Source organism: Triplophysa rosa, unplaced genomic scaffold, assembly GCF_024868665.1.
Source record: "Triplophysa rosa unplaced genomic scaffold, Trosa_1v2 scaffold366_ERROPOS75541, whole genome shotgun sequence".
In the NCBI taxonomy this organism is placed as follows: Eukaryota; Metazoa; Chordata; class Actinopteri; order Cypriniformes; family Nemacheilidae; genus Triplophysa; species Triplophysa rosa.
In genome coordinates this window covers 27299-46258 of record NW_026634370.1, presented here as the reverse complement: position 1 = coordinate 46258, position 18960 = coordinate 27299, and the positions used below count along the sequence as shown (strand labels likewise).

The 18960-nt window shown below is 37.4% G+C and overlaps 1 protein-coding gene across 2 annotated transcripts; it reads right to left on the bottom strand.

Moving 5' to 3' along the window:
• Nucleotides 1-954: 954 nt before the first annotated feature.
• slc26a2 (solute carrier family 26 member 2) lies at nt 955-16796 on the bottom strand. Of its 2 annotated transcripts, none has more exons than XM_057328091.1 (4): nt 16663-16796; nt 5745-6350; nt 4913-5652; nt 955-4405 (listed from the first exon to the last, which is right to left on the bottom strand). In XM_057328091.1, the coding sequence occupies exons 2-4, from the start codon at nt 6330-6332 to the stop codon at nt 3631-3633; spliced, it is 2103 nt and encodes a 700-aa protein (XP_057184074.1). In that variant the 5' UTR covers nt 6333-6350; nt 16663-16796; the 3' UTR covers nt 955-3630. The 2 variants fall into 2 exon arrangements, with proteins under 2 accessions (XP_057184074.1, XP_057184073.1); XM_057328090.1 differs by lacking the exon at nt 16663-16796 and adding an exon at nt 15500-15615.
• Nucleotides 16797-18960: the final 2164 nt, after the last annotated feature.

The window sequence follows — 18960 nt, the reverse complement described above, 5'->3', positions numbered from 1 at the left end:
TATGTACATTTATTTAAAAAAAATTGTATTGCGGGTTTATTTGGTTACCCTAAAGTCTTGGTGCCCCTGGGCACTCGCCCAATTGCCCATATGGTTAATCCGCCTCTGGCTATAGGTCTACATGAAATTTATTATTCTGAGAAATGTACACCTACTATGAATTCAATACTCAGTGTTGATGTCAGTTGTTTTGACTAGCCTAGAGCCCCATTACCTGCTGCGAGACAATGCTGCACCCTGGTGGAGGTTTAAAGTTAACACAGCTTTGTAACTGTAGTATCGGCGTTGCCAATCTTATAGTTTTGTTGTGTAAACAGACGGCGTTTGTGATTTTTGACAAGAAAATTTTGTGTGTAGCTAATGCATGACTGTATATTAGATATGGTAGTGGTACTATATTTTGAGTTTTGGTATTTGGCCTATTGACCATGTTGAATGAACCGAAACAGTGGATTTTGTCCTGACTGGTTACATCACATTCAGAATTACAGATTATAAAACTGTTTTGATTACAAATTACTTAAACTATTAAGGCAGTACTTTATTCTGTGCTTAACGTAGGCTACTACTTCAAATAATCAGTGTCAGAATGGTGGATTAGGGCCACCATCATGGATATGACATTGTCAGTCAAAACTTGAAATATAAACTCTCAGAGAATGTTTTAATTACCTTTATATCGAACCATCTGATTTTATTTTCCTAAACCCGTTGATAGTCTGGACATCAGAAAATATCAGTATATGTAAGTTTTTATACAACGTAAAAAAAATATGCATGAATGTGACTTAAAAAGACAGGTTTTAAGATTTCTGTTAATGAAAATACACAAACCAGTAACAATAATTCCAAACAAATGGAGAAGGGACAGCTCTTAGAACATAACATAGTTTTTATATTTATATTTATATTAGGCCTATATTATTATTCATATTATATTTTTTCGTGTGCCCGTATGAGGAATACAGACATTATGGATGTGACAAACTTTAAGTCCTTAGGCCTACATGAGTACTTAAACAACCAAATATTCATATAATCAGTATGGTCAAAACCTTTGGTAAAAACTTCATTTCTTGGCAATGTTGAATATTTGCATGGAATTGCCCATAAGTAAAATCTGGATTATCCTAACATCCTAATGTTGCAATAAGTAAAATTGGCTGGATCACAAAAAACATGTTTCGTGATAAAACCTTTATTTTACAATGTACTAATAAATACACATTATATACTAAAAGACAAAAAGTCACATTTGTTATAAACATATCCAATGTTTCCTACATGTTTTATTACAAAATACAACAAGTAGTCTTGTTTTCACGTCGACAAAAGTTGCATATATGAGAATACCTGAATTTGTGTATAGATATTTTAAGAATACAAAATACATCTGTAACAATCAAGTAAAGCTGATTACAACACTTAAGATGCGTAGAAACAATCTTCAAAAGCATCGAGATTCTTTGAAGTTTCAATAAATATTATTATTATAACCTTTATTTTACCAGGAAAAGCACATTGACATTTAAAATCTCTCTTACAAGAGCGTCCTAGCCAAGATTTTAGCAACATAGCACATGTGGGTTCATAAGCAAGATCCATCCATACATACACACATTACGCAAACAAATTAAATCACATTCAAATTAAACAAAGCACCTACAAGCAGTTTCTGTTTCCAGTTCATTTAACATCACTTTAAAAACATTCATTGAGACCAGCTCACTAAGTTAACTTTTGCAAGTTGTTCCATGCGGTGGGAGCAGCAAATTTAAATGCCCTTTTCCCTATTTCGGTTCACACTCTCGGAACAGACAGCAAAAAATGTTCCTCTGACCGAAGATTATATCTCCCTACATGCTTTTTATCTGCAAATAAGAGGTAAGCTCACCTAAGATAGATTTATATAAAGACATGCATGTGTTTTAGTCTGGACAAAGCAGACCAACCAACACGAGCATAGAGCATACAATGATGAGTGAAGGCCCTGCAATTTGTTACAAATCTTAGCGCACCATAATAAACAGTGTCCAAAGCATAAACACTTAGAAGAAATATAAAGGCCTTGAACTACCACCATAGCCACAATATAAGGTAATAACACTACTGTAATTCCTAATCTGCACTATAACGCATAAAATATACATTTTACATGAACATGTGTATTTCTATTTGTGTACAAACTTTATTAAGGCATTTTTGAAAAATCATCTGTATTTATACCCCTGCTCTCCAGTTCACTCAACAGATAGACAGATTGTCTTTAGTTCCCTAAGCGTCGAGTTTAGTATGCATTAACTGTTGGAAACCTCCCTCCTGATCATCCTGTGGTACTTCCTGTTCCTTAAGACTTGTGGAACCGGTAAGACATGAATGCAAAAACATGATCTACCCGAGGCCACCTTACTATACAAAAACACAGGGCCCAAAAAGTCCTCGCCAAATTTGCTGGGCGTGCCTTGAGAAAAGCCTTTAGTTAAGTAACAAAGGCCTCATTTTCTAAAAGCTGCCATAGTGACAAGGCACATGGGCACACTCGCTGATGCTCCTAAATTTGAGTAAATATCTGGTGACTGGCTGAAAGAGTTAAACTTTCGTCCAGGCTACAATCTCTAGTGTACCCAGGCTTTATAGTCATTCAACATGCATTACCCATTACCAATTACCCATGAAGCTGAGTAAATGTCACAAATGAAATTATATTACACAATTCTGGCTGTAGGCTGTAGCATGAGCAACAAACTGAATGTGGAAAAAGATCATAAAAGTAAACATAGACGCTTTAGCATAAACAAATTCTATTCATGAGAATGGGCCATTGAAAACAAAGCATAAACAATTCAAATGTGTTCAACTATTTAGCATTACGCCATTAACTTCTTTCTGCTCAAGCTTAGGACTAGGGGAAGGCCGTGAGATACAGGGCTGTCGCAATAAACCGACGATAAATATCACGTGATTTATTCACAGCTTTTAAGTACGGGAAAATGCTGCTACATCCGAAAGCCAGAGGGCGCTCTCGTGCGGAAACTCCAAATACGCACTGCATAAGAAGACCATAACACGTTCTAGAATCCTATGAATCTAGAAATGCCTATGGATATCTTTTTATTACAGTTCCTCAAGTCTCATCGGGTATTTTTATGATAATAAAGTATATTTATAATGATCATGTTTGACGGGTGTTGCTTTGTCAAATGCACATTATAAGCGACTCAAACTCGCACTGCTTTTAGATCGAGCAGCATTTCCTACTGATCCCAGAGACGTGCTTCACGGACAAGCTACACATTAAAAAAATATCGACACATTGCATATCGCAGCCAGCTTGATTTCAATAGAATTTTGTGGTATCGCGATAAATTATCGTGCAGCCCTACAAAAGACCTTTAAAATTTAAGGATAACATTTGTAATTTGGTGAGTAAAAGTACTACACAGTACATAAATGAAACACGTAATGGTTTGGTTTTCAACTGCAAGCATGCTGTAAACACAAGATTGTCCATAAATTTATACAGAGATCATCAAATTCATTTATATTATTCTAGAGTTATATATAAATCTCTGTATGATGTCAAAAGAGGCCAATATTAATTGCAAACTTTTTATAAATCAACACAGAGCATTACACAACAGTGTCACAATCACCATTATGTGACTTCAAGCTTTGGGCATATGAGATGGCATTGCCAACAGTGAAAAACTGTACATCTTTGGTCTCATTCTTTGGGTCATAGTAGCCTCCCCTCCTCAAAGAATCAACAACAGACGTGTTGACCTGCGCCAAAAGTACACACACACCCAGCTCCTTGTAGTCCTTGCAAACCTCTTTCAAAGCGTTGACTCCAGCAGTGTCCAGAAACAGCACCGTACTGCAGTCTATGACTAACGTATGAAAAGTTGTGTGTTGTACTAAAAACACATTGGTGGACACTTCAATCTCTCCATTTTGTTCTTCTCCATCCTGTTCCTGTTTCTTCCGCTTGTCCAGTTTCTTACGCCTGGCCTTTTCTTTGAGTGGATCCAGGCCCACTTTTCGGTACAGTGACTTTTTAAACAGGGCTTGGTTGGCGTAGTAGATGGGAGCCTCGTAGCGGAAAACAGCCACCCCTGGTTGGGTATGAAGGCCCTTATATGACTCAAGGTCCTCAAATAGCTCGTAATCTCCAGCCTGGCCAAGCTGAAGGACCTGTGCACACTGTGTTCGGCCTAACACGCAGAACGCAGATACCAGAACTCCATCTAGTAGGCCCAGCTCAGTGTTCACTAATGCTGAGGTAGCCATTGTAACCAGCCAGATGATAGCGTCTACGCGGTTTACATGCCACATTTGGGGAATGTCTCCGAACTTTCGCAGCGCTCCGCGGAGGTTGACAACTATGATGACGGCCAACACACATCTGCAGAGATAAAAGCAAAAGGAGTCTGTGAATGTTAATAATAATTTCCAAGAATATTTTCCAGTCACAGTGTTTGGAATAATGTGAAGGTATGACAAAAAGTCAAATGTTGTAATCAGGGTTGCAAAGTCTGCATTTTTTTCCACAGACGTGGACTGCTTATTTTTAATTAATTTACTTTTCTTTCTTTTTTATTTTATTTTGAACTGCTTTTAAGGATTTTGTTCATCGGTGGTCATTCTTATGGTAAGACAAAGTTACTTTTAAAAACATGCCACTTTTATGATAACTACTATAATGTGATTTTCAGCAAGAAACTGTGTGTAATGCATAGTAGGTAAATACCAAATATTTAGATATTCAGACAGATATTTCTGATATTTGTGCTGGGGTTGTTGGGCTAGTTTTGATTGGCCATTGCACTGGTTTTGTTATGCAGATCTGGCAACCCTGACTGAAATTGTAATGATACTGTTCATGCAAGCAAAAACAACAATTCATACGTACTTCTGCAACGAGTAGAAAAGAGGGGCAATAACAAGCAGGACAAGCAGCAGCACTAGAGCAGTCACCAACCCTGAGAGCTGGGTCTGGCAACCAGTCGACTCCTTCACCAAAGTCTTGGTCAAAGCAGCACTGGTCGTGAAACAACGGAAGAAGGATGGGATGATATTACAAAACCCCAGAGCATACATCTCCTGGTTAGCGTCCACCACATAACCGTGCTTTTTGGCAAACATCTCAGACAGAGACACGGTAATGGCAAAACCAACAATGGCTATTGAGAATGCGTCGACAGCTATGTTGGGTATGAGAGACCAGTTTGGTAACTGTGGAGTCATAAACCCGGTGGGAATGTGTCCGGCTACATCGGACCCGTACTTTTCATTGAACTGACCAAAATGGGAAGCTAGAGTAGCAGCAATGACCACAAAGAGCTCAAAGGGGATTGGAGCTTTGAGCTTTGCCTTGAAGCGGTCATTAAGCTCCTTGGTCGGCACAAGCACGAGCAAGCAGAGGATACTGGTTACGAGGTCACAAACGTTGGTATGACCCAGATTCTTGAAAAGACTGATCCAGGTTCTTATGAGTGAGCCCCAGCCTTGGACCCGAGGAAGATGAAGGCCCAAAAAATACTTTATCTGGGATGTGAGGATGGTGAGAGAAGCGCCGGTAGCAAAACCGCTCAACAGAGAGTCAGAGAGGAAGACTGACACGAATCCAACCTGTAGGAGACCCATCAATACCTGCAACACAAGAGCCAAAGACATTTCAGTACACTAAGACAAATACTGTATGCATTGTGGCAGGTTTAGGCTATAATACTTCACAAACTAACCTGATAGACACCTGCTGTGAACGTTAGCGTCGCTCCCACCATGATTGCATAGCAACTTCTGTCACAGATTGGACCGGTGCTGTTTTCCACATTTACAGGAAAGGTCTGATTGGTGGATGAGGGGTATCCAGCCAGAGTAAGTTCCCTGTCCACTACCTGCCCCACCAGCAGACACAACACCCCAAACATCCCTACTGAGATATGCCTGGAGGAACCAAGCAGGGCGTAGATAATGCTGGCGAAGAATGATGTATAGAGGCCATAAATAGGATCTTGTTCTGCCAGTAAAGAATAAGCGATGGACTGGGGAACCAACAGGATGCCCACGATTAAACCTGACATGGCATCTCCAATAATCCAGTCTTTGAAACGGTAGCGAGGCAGCCATTTCAGAATTGGGATGGAATCTACAAGCAGGGCTTTGGCTCGATCGGGAGTGCAGGAACACTTTTTTCCCACCTTCCTTTTTAACACAGATTTCCAGGGCTCCTTCTCTTTCTCACATTCTTCTAAAAGAAAGGGAGTGTCCGGCCCTGTCTTAATACTGTCCTCTGCTAGAACACTTTCACGGACCTGCTTAACTGCCATGTCGTCCGGAAACTTGTGCTGAAAAAGGCAACATAACAGCATGAATTAATAAAGCAAACAAGCATGACCGCAATAAGATGAGTAGCCTCTTTTTATGAAAACAAAGATTTTTCTTTCAACATCATTTACTCAACCTTGTGTTCTTCTCTGTTTTTTAAATGAGGAAAGTGGATAATTAATTAACATTACCAATTGCAAAGCTCAAAGATTCATGGCAAATTAAAATGTAAATGCTATTATTAATGAGGCAATATTGCAACTTAAAGTGATACTGTAGTTCGCCCCAAAATACAAATTCTTTCATCATTTACTCACCCTTATGTCATTCCAAACCTGTATGACTTTCTTAATTTTGCAGAACACAAAAGATATTTTGAAAAATGTTGGTAACCAAACAACGCTGGCCGCCATTGACTTCCATTGTATGGACACAAAACAACCAAGATATTTCTCAAAATATCTCTTTTGTTCCAAAAGAGATATTTTGTCTGTTTGTGTTTTTTAATGACATTAGGATGTATAATTGATGACAGATTTTTTATTTTTGGGTGAACTATCCCTTTAAGTTTTATTTGACTAACAATAGTTTGTATTAACATGAGGACCATAAAGGATTAATGATTATATACAGTTGTGCAGAACTGCACTTTGATTTTATTGTAAACTACTCATGAGCACATAATGTGCCAGTAAAACTCAATGAAGCCAAAAATCACACTAAGAGCGCTTTTAAACAGAAGGTTTTGGTGCAGACTAAAGTGCATTTAAATAGTGATTTTCTCAAGCACTCGGTTGCACTCTAGCTAACTGCCTGAGTCAAAAGTTCAGATGAACTCTAGTACACTTTGCAATTAGTGTGAAAGGAATCCTGTCAACTGACAAAGGTGAACAAAGATTTATGTGACATTATTTTGTTCATCACCATGTCATTCTTAAATCATTTTAGATAAATACTACATTAATGTATAAACGTGCCTATAGATAATACTGTGCATTTCACCACCCTTTTATTCCTTAATATTCCTGTTAGATTAATTTACATAGCACTTACAGATTTATCATAGATGTTACTAAAAACTGCAGTTTATGCAGTAAGGTATGGGCAGAAGTGTCACTGCACTCTAGTATTCGAAGGGGACAGCAGCAATTGTGGTCTTTTGATTAGATTGGTTGGAAGGTGGCGGTAATAAATTATGTCAGCATTGTACACTGTGACCAACAACCTTGGGCAGCAAGCAACAGTGCTTAACACTCTACTTGACTATAGCCATTAAATTCTTTGGTAGATTGTACTGTACACGCAGCAGAAACTTTGAGGTCCAACATGGATTAAATGTACAGGTATGAGTGCACACCTTTATCTCACCAAAGTACAGTAGGGCATGTACTATATATTATTCCCCACCACAAATTCAAAGAGGCCCCATTCATCTCTATTCATCGCTCACTTAACACTAGTGTTGTAGTCGAGACCAAGACAAGACCGAGACCAGAGGGTGTTGAGAACAAGACAAGACCAAGACTTTGAGGGGCTGAGACCAAGACAAGACCGAGTCGAGACTTGGGCTGAAACGATTCCTTTAGTAACTCGAGTAATTCGAATACAAAAAATCATCTAGGCAATTTTTGTTGCCTCGAAGCCTCGTTTAATCCATTTAACTACAGTACACACAGAGCACTGCGTTTCCCCACGCACCGTTATTACTGACGCACAGCCCGCTAAACTCTGTTCATGTTACAGGCTCTCAAGTCTCACGCATTCACCGTGAGACACATGCATTTTAGTCTGTTCACACACTCACACGTAACGTTATGTCTAGGGCTGCAACAACTAATCGATAAAATCGATAATAATCGATAATGAAATTCGTTGTCAACGAATTTCATTATCGATTAGTTGGTCTGTGACATCACTTGCGAGATGCGCAGTTATAAATCAAGCGCATCTTCTTCCCTTTTAAAATTACTGTTTTAGATGTGTCTCTCCGTGCAGCATGAGCTGCGCAGTTTTATATGTCAGACGTGTCTCTCCGTGGATGCGTCTCTTCGTGCAGCGCGAGGTGCGCAGTTTTAAAGTCACACGTGTCTCTCCGTGCTGCGCAGTTTTAAAGTCACACGTATCTCTCCGTGCAGCACGAGTGACGCAGTTTTAAAGTCACACGTGTCTCTCCGTGGATGCGTCTCTCCGTGCGGCACAAGTTGTGCTGTTTTAAAGTCAGACGTGTCTCTCGGTGCATGCGTCTCTCCGTGCAGCGCGAGGTGTGCAGTTTTAAAGTCAGACGTGTTTTGCATGCATCTCTTCAAGCTGCGCAGTTTTAAAGTTTAAAGGGGAGAGGTGTTTTAAATGACAAAATTAAAGTTTATATTAGTAAAACCCAATTTGTGGCGTTTGCACTTTGCAAAGTACATAATAGGCTAAATACCCTGATTTGGTGGTTTATTTAATTCAGAGGTGGGTAATGAAGTACATTTACTTGAGAACTGTACTTAAGTACACTTTTTGAGTATTTGTACTTAACTACATTTGAATGACAAACATCTCACTTTTCATGGCACAAAAAAATGAATTCCTTGGCTGACCCTCCCCTCGCTCCCACATTTGGGAGAGACTATTGTCAGTTGCTTCTAATATGACACACCTGAATCAACTCACCAGGTGTGTTAATTATGGAGACATTCACAACATTTTGGAAGAAGGCTAATGAGTTCAGTTGTGTATACTTTTCCCATATCTGATTTACTTATTATAAGCAAAAGATGTAATTACATTATCCGATTAATCGAAAAAATAATCGACCAACTAATCGATTATCAAAATAATCGTTAGTTGCAGCCCTAGTTATTTCTCATGCTGATAAATAACTGATAGCTTATTGAAATGGTGAACTGCTTTTACTTAGTTTTAGTCTGTTTTGCGAGTGAAACTTGTTTTGCGGCTGCATTGAGTCCATAAAACTAGATTCGGACGAGTGGATGCCGAATCCTGTTATTTACACATGCCATCTGTCTGTTCTGCATGTCTGAGTGAATGAACTGCAGAGTTTAACGTGCTACACGCGTGATGCTCATGAATTTGTCTGTGCTTTATTGGGGACATGAACACATGAACTTCATCTATTCTTTCGAACTTCGAGTCTATTTCAGAACATTTTACTGAGTGAAGCTAACACACTAAAAAATAAGCGTCTTCCGACGACCTGCCAAAATAAAAGTCCGGTTAACTTGGTATTTTTATGTGGACAAATATATTACTATTTAATAGTAAAAAAAGAAACTAAAACTAATTTAGATAAACTAAATGCATCATGCATGAGCTGAAGTTAGTTGTTTACCTTTGAAATTATTCTTTCTATTTTTATTAAAGGGGAGGTTTTTTGCCTAAAGTTGATACAGTTCTCTGAGGTCTTTATAAAAGAGATGTGACATTTTTCGGTCAAAATACTTCAAGGATGAAGCACAACGCCACTATCTTTACCTTGCAAAAAACGCGTTCTCAAGAATGGCCACTTCTGAGCGCTTCTTTCGTATGATGATGATGGGCACTTGATAACCACACCCCCAACTTCACGGAGGTGTGTCCACGCCCGTACATTCTCAAGCAACCATAGAAACCATTGAGCGTAAGCGTAAATCCTAAGTGAGCGATGGCTGCTGGCGGAGACGAAGCGGTTCAACCTTATACGTTTGAGCCAGAGTCGGACACAAGCTGTACAAGTTCGGATTGGACAAGATGTGTCTACATGGTAAGTTTTTTTACAAACTTAAATCTTCAAAACTGTTTTCAACAGTCACGTAGTCAAAAAGGTTCAGCTCGTAACAAGCGTGTTGTACTGCTTTGATTACATCATACTAACTAGGGGTGGGAGAAAAAGTCGATGCATCGCGATTCATTATCTAATGATTCAGAATCGATTCTCAAAAATTCAGAATCGATTCTGTGTTCAATTCAAACTGCCACTGCACCACTGTGCAGCGCCTGCGCAGGCCAAACAGAATAACCCGTTGATAGATGAACGGCTCAGTTTTAGACAAAATGGACAAACTACGACCTGCTCCATCAAATTTGAAATCGACTGTGTGACAACATTTTGGATTTTGTGAAGACAACGAAAAAGGTGTCGTTGATAAAAGCCATACTATGTGCAAAGTCTGTGGCACCAAATTCAAATATTTCGGGAACACGACTAATATGAAGAAACATATTACACGGTTCCACTCAGAGCTGGAGAAACAGCATTCTGTTCCAATCACGCACAATCCCGGTTACAGTCAAAGGACCCTCGAGCAAGTAGCAAAGCTTCCACCAAATTCTGAAAAGGCGAAGAGAATTACCCGGTCAGTGGCGGGTTTTATCGCCAAAGATATCGCCTTACTCCGTTGTGGACAACCAAGGATTTCGCACGATTTTACAGGTACTTGAGCCACGATACAGTTTGCCCTCACTCTAGTTTTTGACCTATAGTACTAGTTAACTCTAACTCTTTCCGGAGGATTCCCATTAAAAATAAAAAGAATCCACTGCTCTCGCGTCTTCTCTGAGGCTGTGACTCTAAATAATGATCTGTGCTGGTCTGTGCAACAACAGAACACTTAGCACGAACTTTCGCCATTGCGTTATTACAGATACACTCGTGTCGCTTGCAAAACCACAATGGCGCACCATGGGTGGAACCGAGCAGACTAAGGGGCGGTGATATTACAATAAGATCATTCTCCTACGTCAGAAGAAGTACTTATCTGAAGCGCTGATTTTTTTTTCATGCTTTCAGAGAAAGGCGTAACAAAGCAAAATGACTGGATTCTACTTTTTCACGTTTTCTGGGTTGGTAGATGCACCGGGGAACTGATTATAGCACTCAAACACAGAAAAAAATGTATTTTCGTGAAATGTCCCCTTTAATGTTTCATATTTATACATTTGTATTAGGCCTATATTGCATTTTGAATGTAATATGGCAATGGAATGTACTAAATGGGTTTAGTTTTCACAGCAATAAATATGTTAATTTTTCTAAAATTTCTAAAATTATTTCATTTTAAGAGACCTGTCTTATTTTCTCTTGTATATTTAGTATTGCTCTTAAAGAAAAAAGAACTTATCCGAATACCCGATTAATTGATGGAAATCAGTAGAATACTCGATTACTAAAATAATCGATAGCTGCAGCCCTAGTCGAGACCAAGACCGGCACTCCCAAAATCCATTCAAAAGATCCACAAAACACTAAAAAGTCATAATAAAATAATAAAAGAAGTAACTTGGGTTATTTATTGTGCAGACATTTATGTGTAGGATGTTTTATGTTCCATGTTTTATCACCCACCTACTGTAAAATATTAAAATTTTAGTGCAGGTAAAAACTCCAATATAAAACTAAACATAAAAAAAGCAAATACCCAAGATAAATTTAAGTCTGTGAACAAAACAAAACATTCAGTTACTTAATTAGTTTCATTCCTTTTTGATCTAATCAATAGCAAAATAGCTGTGTGTTGCTCAGAAATGCACAAAAGTTCAGATTTGTCCTAGATTTGTTTGGGACTAGCCAAAATAGAACAAAAACTTGTGTTTAATTGTGTCTAAACCTTACTTCAAGTATATATTCAACTATATATGAATATCACATCAGATGTTATAAAATAAAAATACAAGATCTCATACAAGTACCCTTTTTGCAATCACATCTCGGATATTGTGGGCCTTTGCGTGTATTCATTTTGTTGACAGATTTCTTTAAGACAACCCCCCATTCTTCTCTTACCAGCAGTAAGAGTAACAAAAGTAACTGAAGAATCAAGACCGGCTTCGAGTACTACAACACTACTTAACACTACTTTCTATAAAGCAACTTTAAAGGGATACTCCACCCAAAAATTCTGTCATAATCACCCACTGACCTGTATACATTTCTTTGTTCTGTTGAACACAAAGAAAGATTTTTGGAAAAAGGTTAGCAACTGACATTTCTGGGACATCATTGACTACCATAGTAGGAAAATATAAAATGGTAGTCAGAAGTCAAAGGTGCCCTAGAACTGTTTGCTTTCCTAAATTCTTCAAAATCTAATTTTTTGTGTTCAACAAAACAAAAAAAATTACAATCATTTTTCCTACTGATAGTCAACGATGTCCCAGAAATGTCAGTTGCTAACATTCTTCCAAATTATCTTTCTTTGTGTTCAACGGAACAAAGACATTGGAACAACTTGAGGGTGAGTAACAGATGACAGAATTTTTATTTTTGTGTGGAGTATCCCTTTAAAAAAATATGTAATAAAACTGACTTGACTGTTGTTTGCACCATAACATTTTACCACTATCACAACTAGTAATGGATTCTGAATTGTCAAAAATAAGCAATCATGAACACACGAATACATCAATAGCATGTCTTTTTTGTAACCTCAAAACTTTGTTCAAAAAGAGGTTCTGTAGTCAACGTGCCAAAGATGGGGCCTCATTTTACATTTTTAAGTTACAGTGGTCTTTTGAGTGCGACCTAGCTGTCTGATTGGTTAGAGAGCAACGGAAACTTGCATCAGCACAGTTCACAGTGTACTACACGCTGACTTTCAGTGTTAAGGAGCAAAAGCACTCAACACAGAAAAGAAGAACTGCAACTCAATGTAACATAATGCAGGGTTTTGAGAAAAAAGTCAAACTGATACTTGCTTTACAGGAGGTGAAAATTCATCAGACAGTGAAAATGATAAAAAGTAAAACTGTTAGAAACGTGTTTTTATTTGTAAAACAAAACAAATAAGTTCGATAAACTGTCCTTAAAAAGAAACAAATCTTTCTTTCAATTATTGGTCTTCACTATTGGCTCCAGTATTTTAATTTCTTCCTAAAAAAAGTCATCATACCTTGTTAAACAAAAAAGCTACACAATTCAAAACACGAACCACTTTTCCTTCTGATATAAAAATGCATTTTTATGTGCATCGCCCCTCATTGTGAGTTCATTACAAATGACAATACTCGCAGCAATAAAGGTGTTCGCACCAAAGGTTTTGTTTTGCACTACATAGAGAAATACACATTTCCATCAATCGATTAACTGATTTTGCTCTTAATCAGATAAGCTTTAGTCAGTATGAAGGTAAAATCGTGCCAAAAAGATTTGCATGCGCAGGTTAACATTTGTAAAAGCGTACGTGACATTGCAAGCATAAAATAAATTTGCATTCGCAAAAAAGTTTTGTAAAGGTGTAAATCAAGCTGCAAGCGAAACAAAACACGTTTTGCAGTATTGTATCATTTTTCGTAAGCGTAATTCTCATGTGTTGTAAAACGGCAACTTCATATTACGTCAAATAATTATGATCTGTATTCTTCTGACCTTCTTACTACCTTCTTGTGACCAATCAAATGAGGTTCCTGATGACTCATCGTTTTCTCTTATCTGGTTGGTTCAATAACGTGCCAGTCAAGCAGACACTTTAATGCATGCACCTAGACGATCATAGATATCTCATTTGTACACGATTCTTTAAACATTAACCTGACTGACATGTGTTGAATTACTACTATATACCCTTACGAAAATTAAAAAATAATTGTTTAACCACAGTAAAACTATGGGTTTGCCAATGGTAATCCTAACACCATGGTTGCTACTACAAAAACATGGTTAATTTCATAAGGATAGAAATTCTGTACATCATGAAAATGTGCTTAAACCATTGAACTGATGCTACAATCTATAATTAAAACTGTTAATTCCAAATGTATGAGAATTTACACTCTAATTTGAATTGTCTCTTAAGGATTTGATGATGGATGCTGTATTGGATAGGCTTCATTTGCGACTGTCCCACTCCCACCTGCTTAGTCCACAACCAATTGATTAAGACTTATTGGAGTTTAGGTTTTCCCAGGATTTAGCATACTATGCATATTAGCTATGCACATTTTATAAATGTCCTGCATAAATAGTTAAAAACTATAAAAACGTGTTGAGAACTCGAGTCACCCAAATCTCAGCCATTTGCAGTAAATTATGGCTTCTGGTATTGTTGGGAAGAAGCACTGCATAAACGCGAGACCTATAAACTTGGTATTAACTGTTTTAATTGTAGATTGTATAATTATAGTTCATGGTTTAAGCAGATTTACATGATGTATAGAATTTATAGCGCTGATAATTAAATACATTTTAAACAAGATTTTCTTTCCAAGACACCAGCTAAGAATTCAGTATCGACACATGTCAATCAGCTAAATGATTAAAGAATCGTATATATTAAGTATTAGATATCTATGATCGTCTGGGTGCATGCATTTAAGTGACTGATGTCTGCTTGACTGGCGCGTTATTGAACCAATGAGATAAGAGAAAACGATGAGTCATCAGGAACCTCATTTGATTGGTCACAAGAAGGTAGCCCCGCCTCCCACTTCATGCTTGCAAACTCAAATTAGTGAGAGATTCGTGCCAAAAAGTGTAAGCGCAAGCGAGACGGAACCGTACACATCGGGTTCTTGCAAGAAACAGTTTCGACTGCGTAGGCAAGACGTTTGCAACAGATTTATTTTACATACACAAAGACAGGTTCTGCGCGATGAATCCGTTTTGCAGTTCATAACATCTTTGTGTTTGCACACCTCTGTTTACAGACTCGCAATGCTTTTGGCCGTATTTCAACGCAAAAAACGTGTCAAAAGTGTAAGCGTGGAAAAAACGGAGGTCAGAAGAATACAGATCATAATTATTTGACGTAATATGAAGTTGCCGTTTCACAACACATGAATTACGCTTACGAAAAATGATACAATGCTGCAAAACATGTTTTGTTTCGCTTGCAGCTTGATTTACACCTTTACAAAACGTTTTTGCGAATGCAAATTTATTTTATGCTTGCAATGTCACGTACGCTTTTACAAATGTTATCCTGCGCATGCAAATCTTTTAGGCATGTTTACCTTCATAAGTCAGCATCTTTTTAAGGTCAGCAGAATTCACACCTGCCTACAGTGTTTAAATAAATCAGTCGTATAACTGTTAAGGTGGAGTGATTCATAAAGGACTGCAGTACTGTATGAATGGCACTATTCATGATAAACTACAGTTACCAAACTGCGACGTGTACGTTACAACCGGCGACGTGTACACGTATCCGCCTATAGAATAATATTAAAAGTTGCACTGTAAGTTGAAATTTACCTCAGACCGGGTGCGCGGTGATAACGTTTCATTGCATCATGGCCATCCCAAAGAACAAATAACAACCCGGGAGTTTTACAGCATGTACACAAACGCTACTTAACTCCAGGATCTGTTCCGTGGCGTCACATATGAACTAACATGATAAGTTTGTCAGATCACGTGGTAAAGGAAAAAGAGGTGTGTTCGACTTCATGCCGAACTGCGCAAACCGATTGACGCATGACATCAGAATACCGCGAGAGCGATTCAAAAGCATAGATTTCATAACGCTCTCGCGATACTTGGATGTCATAGACGATGGGTCTGTGCGCCGCTGCAACGAGCCGAACGCACCGAAACACTACTACGACGAAAATCTGAGTTTTATTTTTAATTATACTCGTCAGTCGTCAGATATGCCTACCTGATTAGTGAAAATCAGAAAGAATAAATATTAAATAAAAACCGCCCAAGCACTTGAGAAAATCAACAAAATAACGTCTGCATGCATATTTTTGCATATTTAATATTAATTAGCTAAACCTTTTCAAAAGTTTTCTTCAACTTCCCTGTCCGTGATCTGAAGCTGAAAAAACATTTAATTTCATTTTTCTTCATATTTAATTAATTTATTGTAGAAAATCTTACTTTTTGCTTTCAGATAAAGAACAGTATATTATTCCAAGGATGCTGGTATCTAAGTCTAAAATTATTTTTGTATGCCCTATATTTTATTTGATCAGGAATTTCCTTAATTTAAATTAATACATTTTATAAAAAAATAATACTTTTTGTAATAAATACAAAAGCCTTTAGCAATATTATGTTGATCATGTAAAGTGTTTTTCTAATCTTAATCTTTAGCCAAAACAAAAGCACAAATCTCCACTTTATCTTAAAGCAGTTCTGTAACTAATCGCATCAAAAACTTAAAGTAAAGCTTTGTGGTGACTCGGAGTATGGATACAACAGAATCAGACTCATTTGTATATACTTTAGCCTAGAGTCTCTGCCTTTTCAAAATGTTTGATGTTTTAGCAATATGTGGAAAGAACGCCGCTATAAAGCATTGGGAAATGTTCAAACCACAACATTCCTTGCTGATAAAAAATCCAGAAAAAAACTTTTATGAATCTTGCTGTAAAAACCTCTAATGTTAAACAAAGTAACATATGACTTACTTGTTCCACGACTCCTTCTCTATTCCATTCCTTTCTAAAAGGGAGAGAATATCTGGCAATGCCTTAACACAATTCACTGTTGAATCACTGTAACATGTCAAATATTTGCTTAGCAGTCCCACAATCAAAGAGTAACCTGCATAGCGTTATCAAACCACACTGACGTTTCTGAGAGGGAAAAACTGTTTAGAGGCTTAAACAGAGATTAGAGGTGTTTTCGATGAAGAAATCAATCTATCAATGTCAGCATTTAGTAGAATATTGTGACTTTTTCTTTTTTTTTCGTTTTTACAAAATGTACTTAGATCTTGCACAAATTCCAAAAATCTTTCACGTCAATAAGATCTGCATTTGACTGCATTTGTCAACATTCATTCCAGTCAAACCGAACGCCTTGCCAAAAGGGTGGGTCTTATCTTCTGTACTTTTACATGATTAATCAGAATGAACTGATTGATCACCCATCAATCAAAAACATCTGAAAGGAATAGTTCACCCAAAAATTTACTTGACCATAGTCATTTTTATTCCTACTATGGAAAGTCAATGAACTATTCCTTGAATGAAGCTGAACATTTAAGACTTATCAAAATCTTTCTTTTTAAGAATGTTTTTTTTTTAGTTCTGGGGTGAGATACCTGGACCCGATTTCACTCGGCGAAAGCATATGTACCAAAAGTTTCAGCATTTTTCATTAAAATGTCACTTTAGTTGAATAAAACAAGGCTAGTAATTTCCTTGAAAGATTTACTGAGCACCTCAAACAGAAATGTGTTTACATTTTATAGAGTATTAGACCCTTCGGGTCTAGCAACAGCCGAAGAGAAACAATTGTGTTACCGCTGTGAGACCCCAGGTTTAATCCATATAGCCTTCACATTCTACACAGGCTTGAGGAAATTCAGCCACGCTCCACTGCGAAGAAACAAAGAACACAGTGTATGAACCTTCTTGGAACATAGGGAGGGATTTCATTCCTGTGACACGACTTGGTTCGGTATTTTCATCACTGTGTCATTCTTAAATTATTTTAGCATATGACAAGATGACAAATTACATTTGTAAAGTATTTGTTACATTCAATGATGAACTCTGTCTATTAATACTCGTCTACTTTTGGAGCATTTTCTATTATTGTATTCTCTTCATTAATACTTTCGCTCCCTCACTTTATACTCCAGTGATCCATTCACAAAACATTACAGAGATTGATCACACGTTGTATTACAATTGTCTCCTTTGACCACTTGTGATTGGAATTTGAGAGGAAACTCAGATGACTGACTATACTGTATACAGTACATCACTGACAACTTCAATATGTCATTGCATAAATGTAATTGTATTACACAGCACAAAAAAAAAAACATATAAGCACACAAAATGTGTTTCTAGTGATTTGTAATTGCATTTTAAGGTCATGATCAGATCACAGATCTTGATTACATTTGGATTTAATGCAGCCCACTTGTCAACCTGATGCAATTGTTAATAATCTGCAGGTAAAACAATAGTTTTTCTTAAAATATGAATCTGCTATAGAATCCCTGTTAGACAGTGTTATATAGAGAAATATGGAGAAATGTATAGAATGATTTACATCTCTGCCTGGGTTTTTTCTCTAATGAGAAGTCAGGCAGACAGGGGAGTATCGGGGGAGTATGAATAAAATGATCTGTGCAATAATAGTAAAACAGAAACAACAAGAAATATAAATAAATTTGGATACAGATCATGAATCATGTCAATGATCTGTATAAAGATGCAATGTTTTTACTATTCAAATTAAAATCAAGCTTTTAAGACAAAATCCTCATTTCATTCCAAAAGGATAGTTCAGACAAAAAAATGCTGTTATCCGTTACCCACCCTCATCCTATATGTGAAACATAAAAGAAGTCAATGGGGGCCGATGTTGTTCGGTTACCAACATTCTTCAAAATATTTTCTTTGTGTTCTGCGGAAAAGAAAGTTATCTAGGTTTAGAATGAAATGAGGGTGAGCAAAATAATGTTCAATGTTGGGTGACCTAACCCTTCAATGTCTGGGCCCCCTAGTGGCCATGTCATGACGCTCAATATACCCAGCTGGAACGACTGCATAAATTTATCGGAGCCCTACAAGCAATGCATCGTCGAAAACAGTCTCCATTGACGTTATATGTTGCACCCACAGCGCAAAAGAAGCAGAGATCATCCTAAAGAACTATTTTTGCTAAACGTGCATTGTAATATTCTCTAATACGGCGTTAGACCAGATTGTGACACCAGGTGGAACTGTTGCGTAAAAATAAGATGT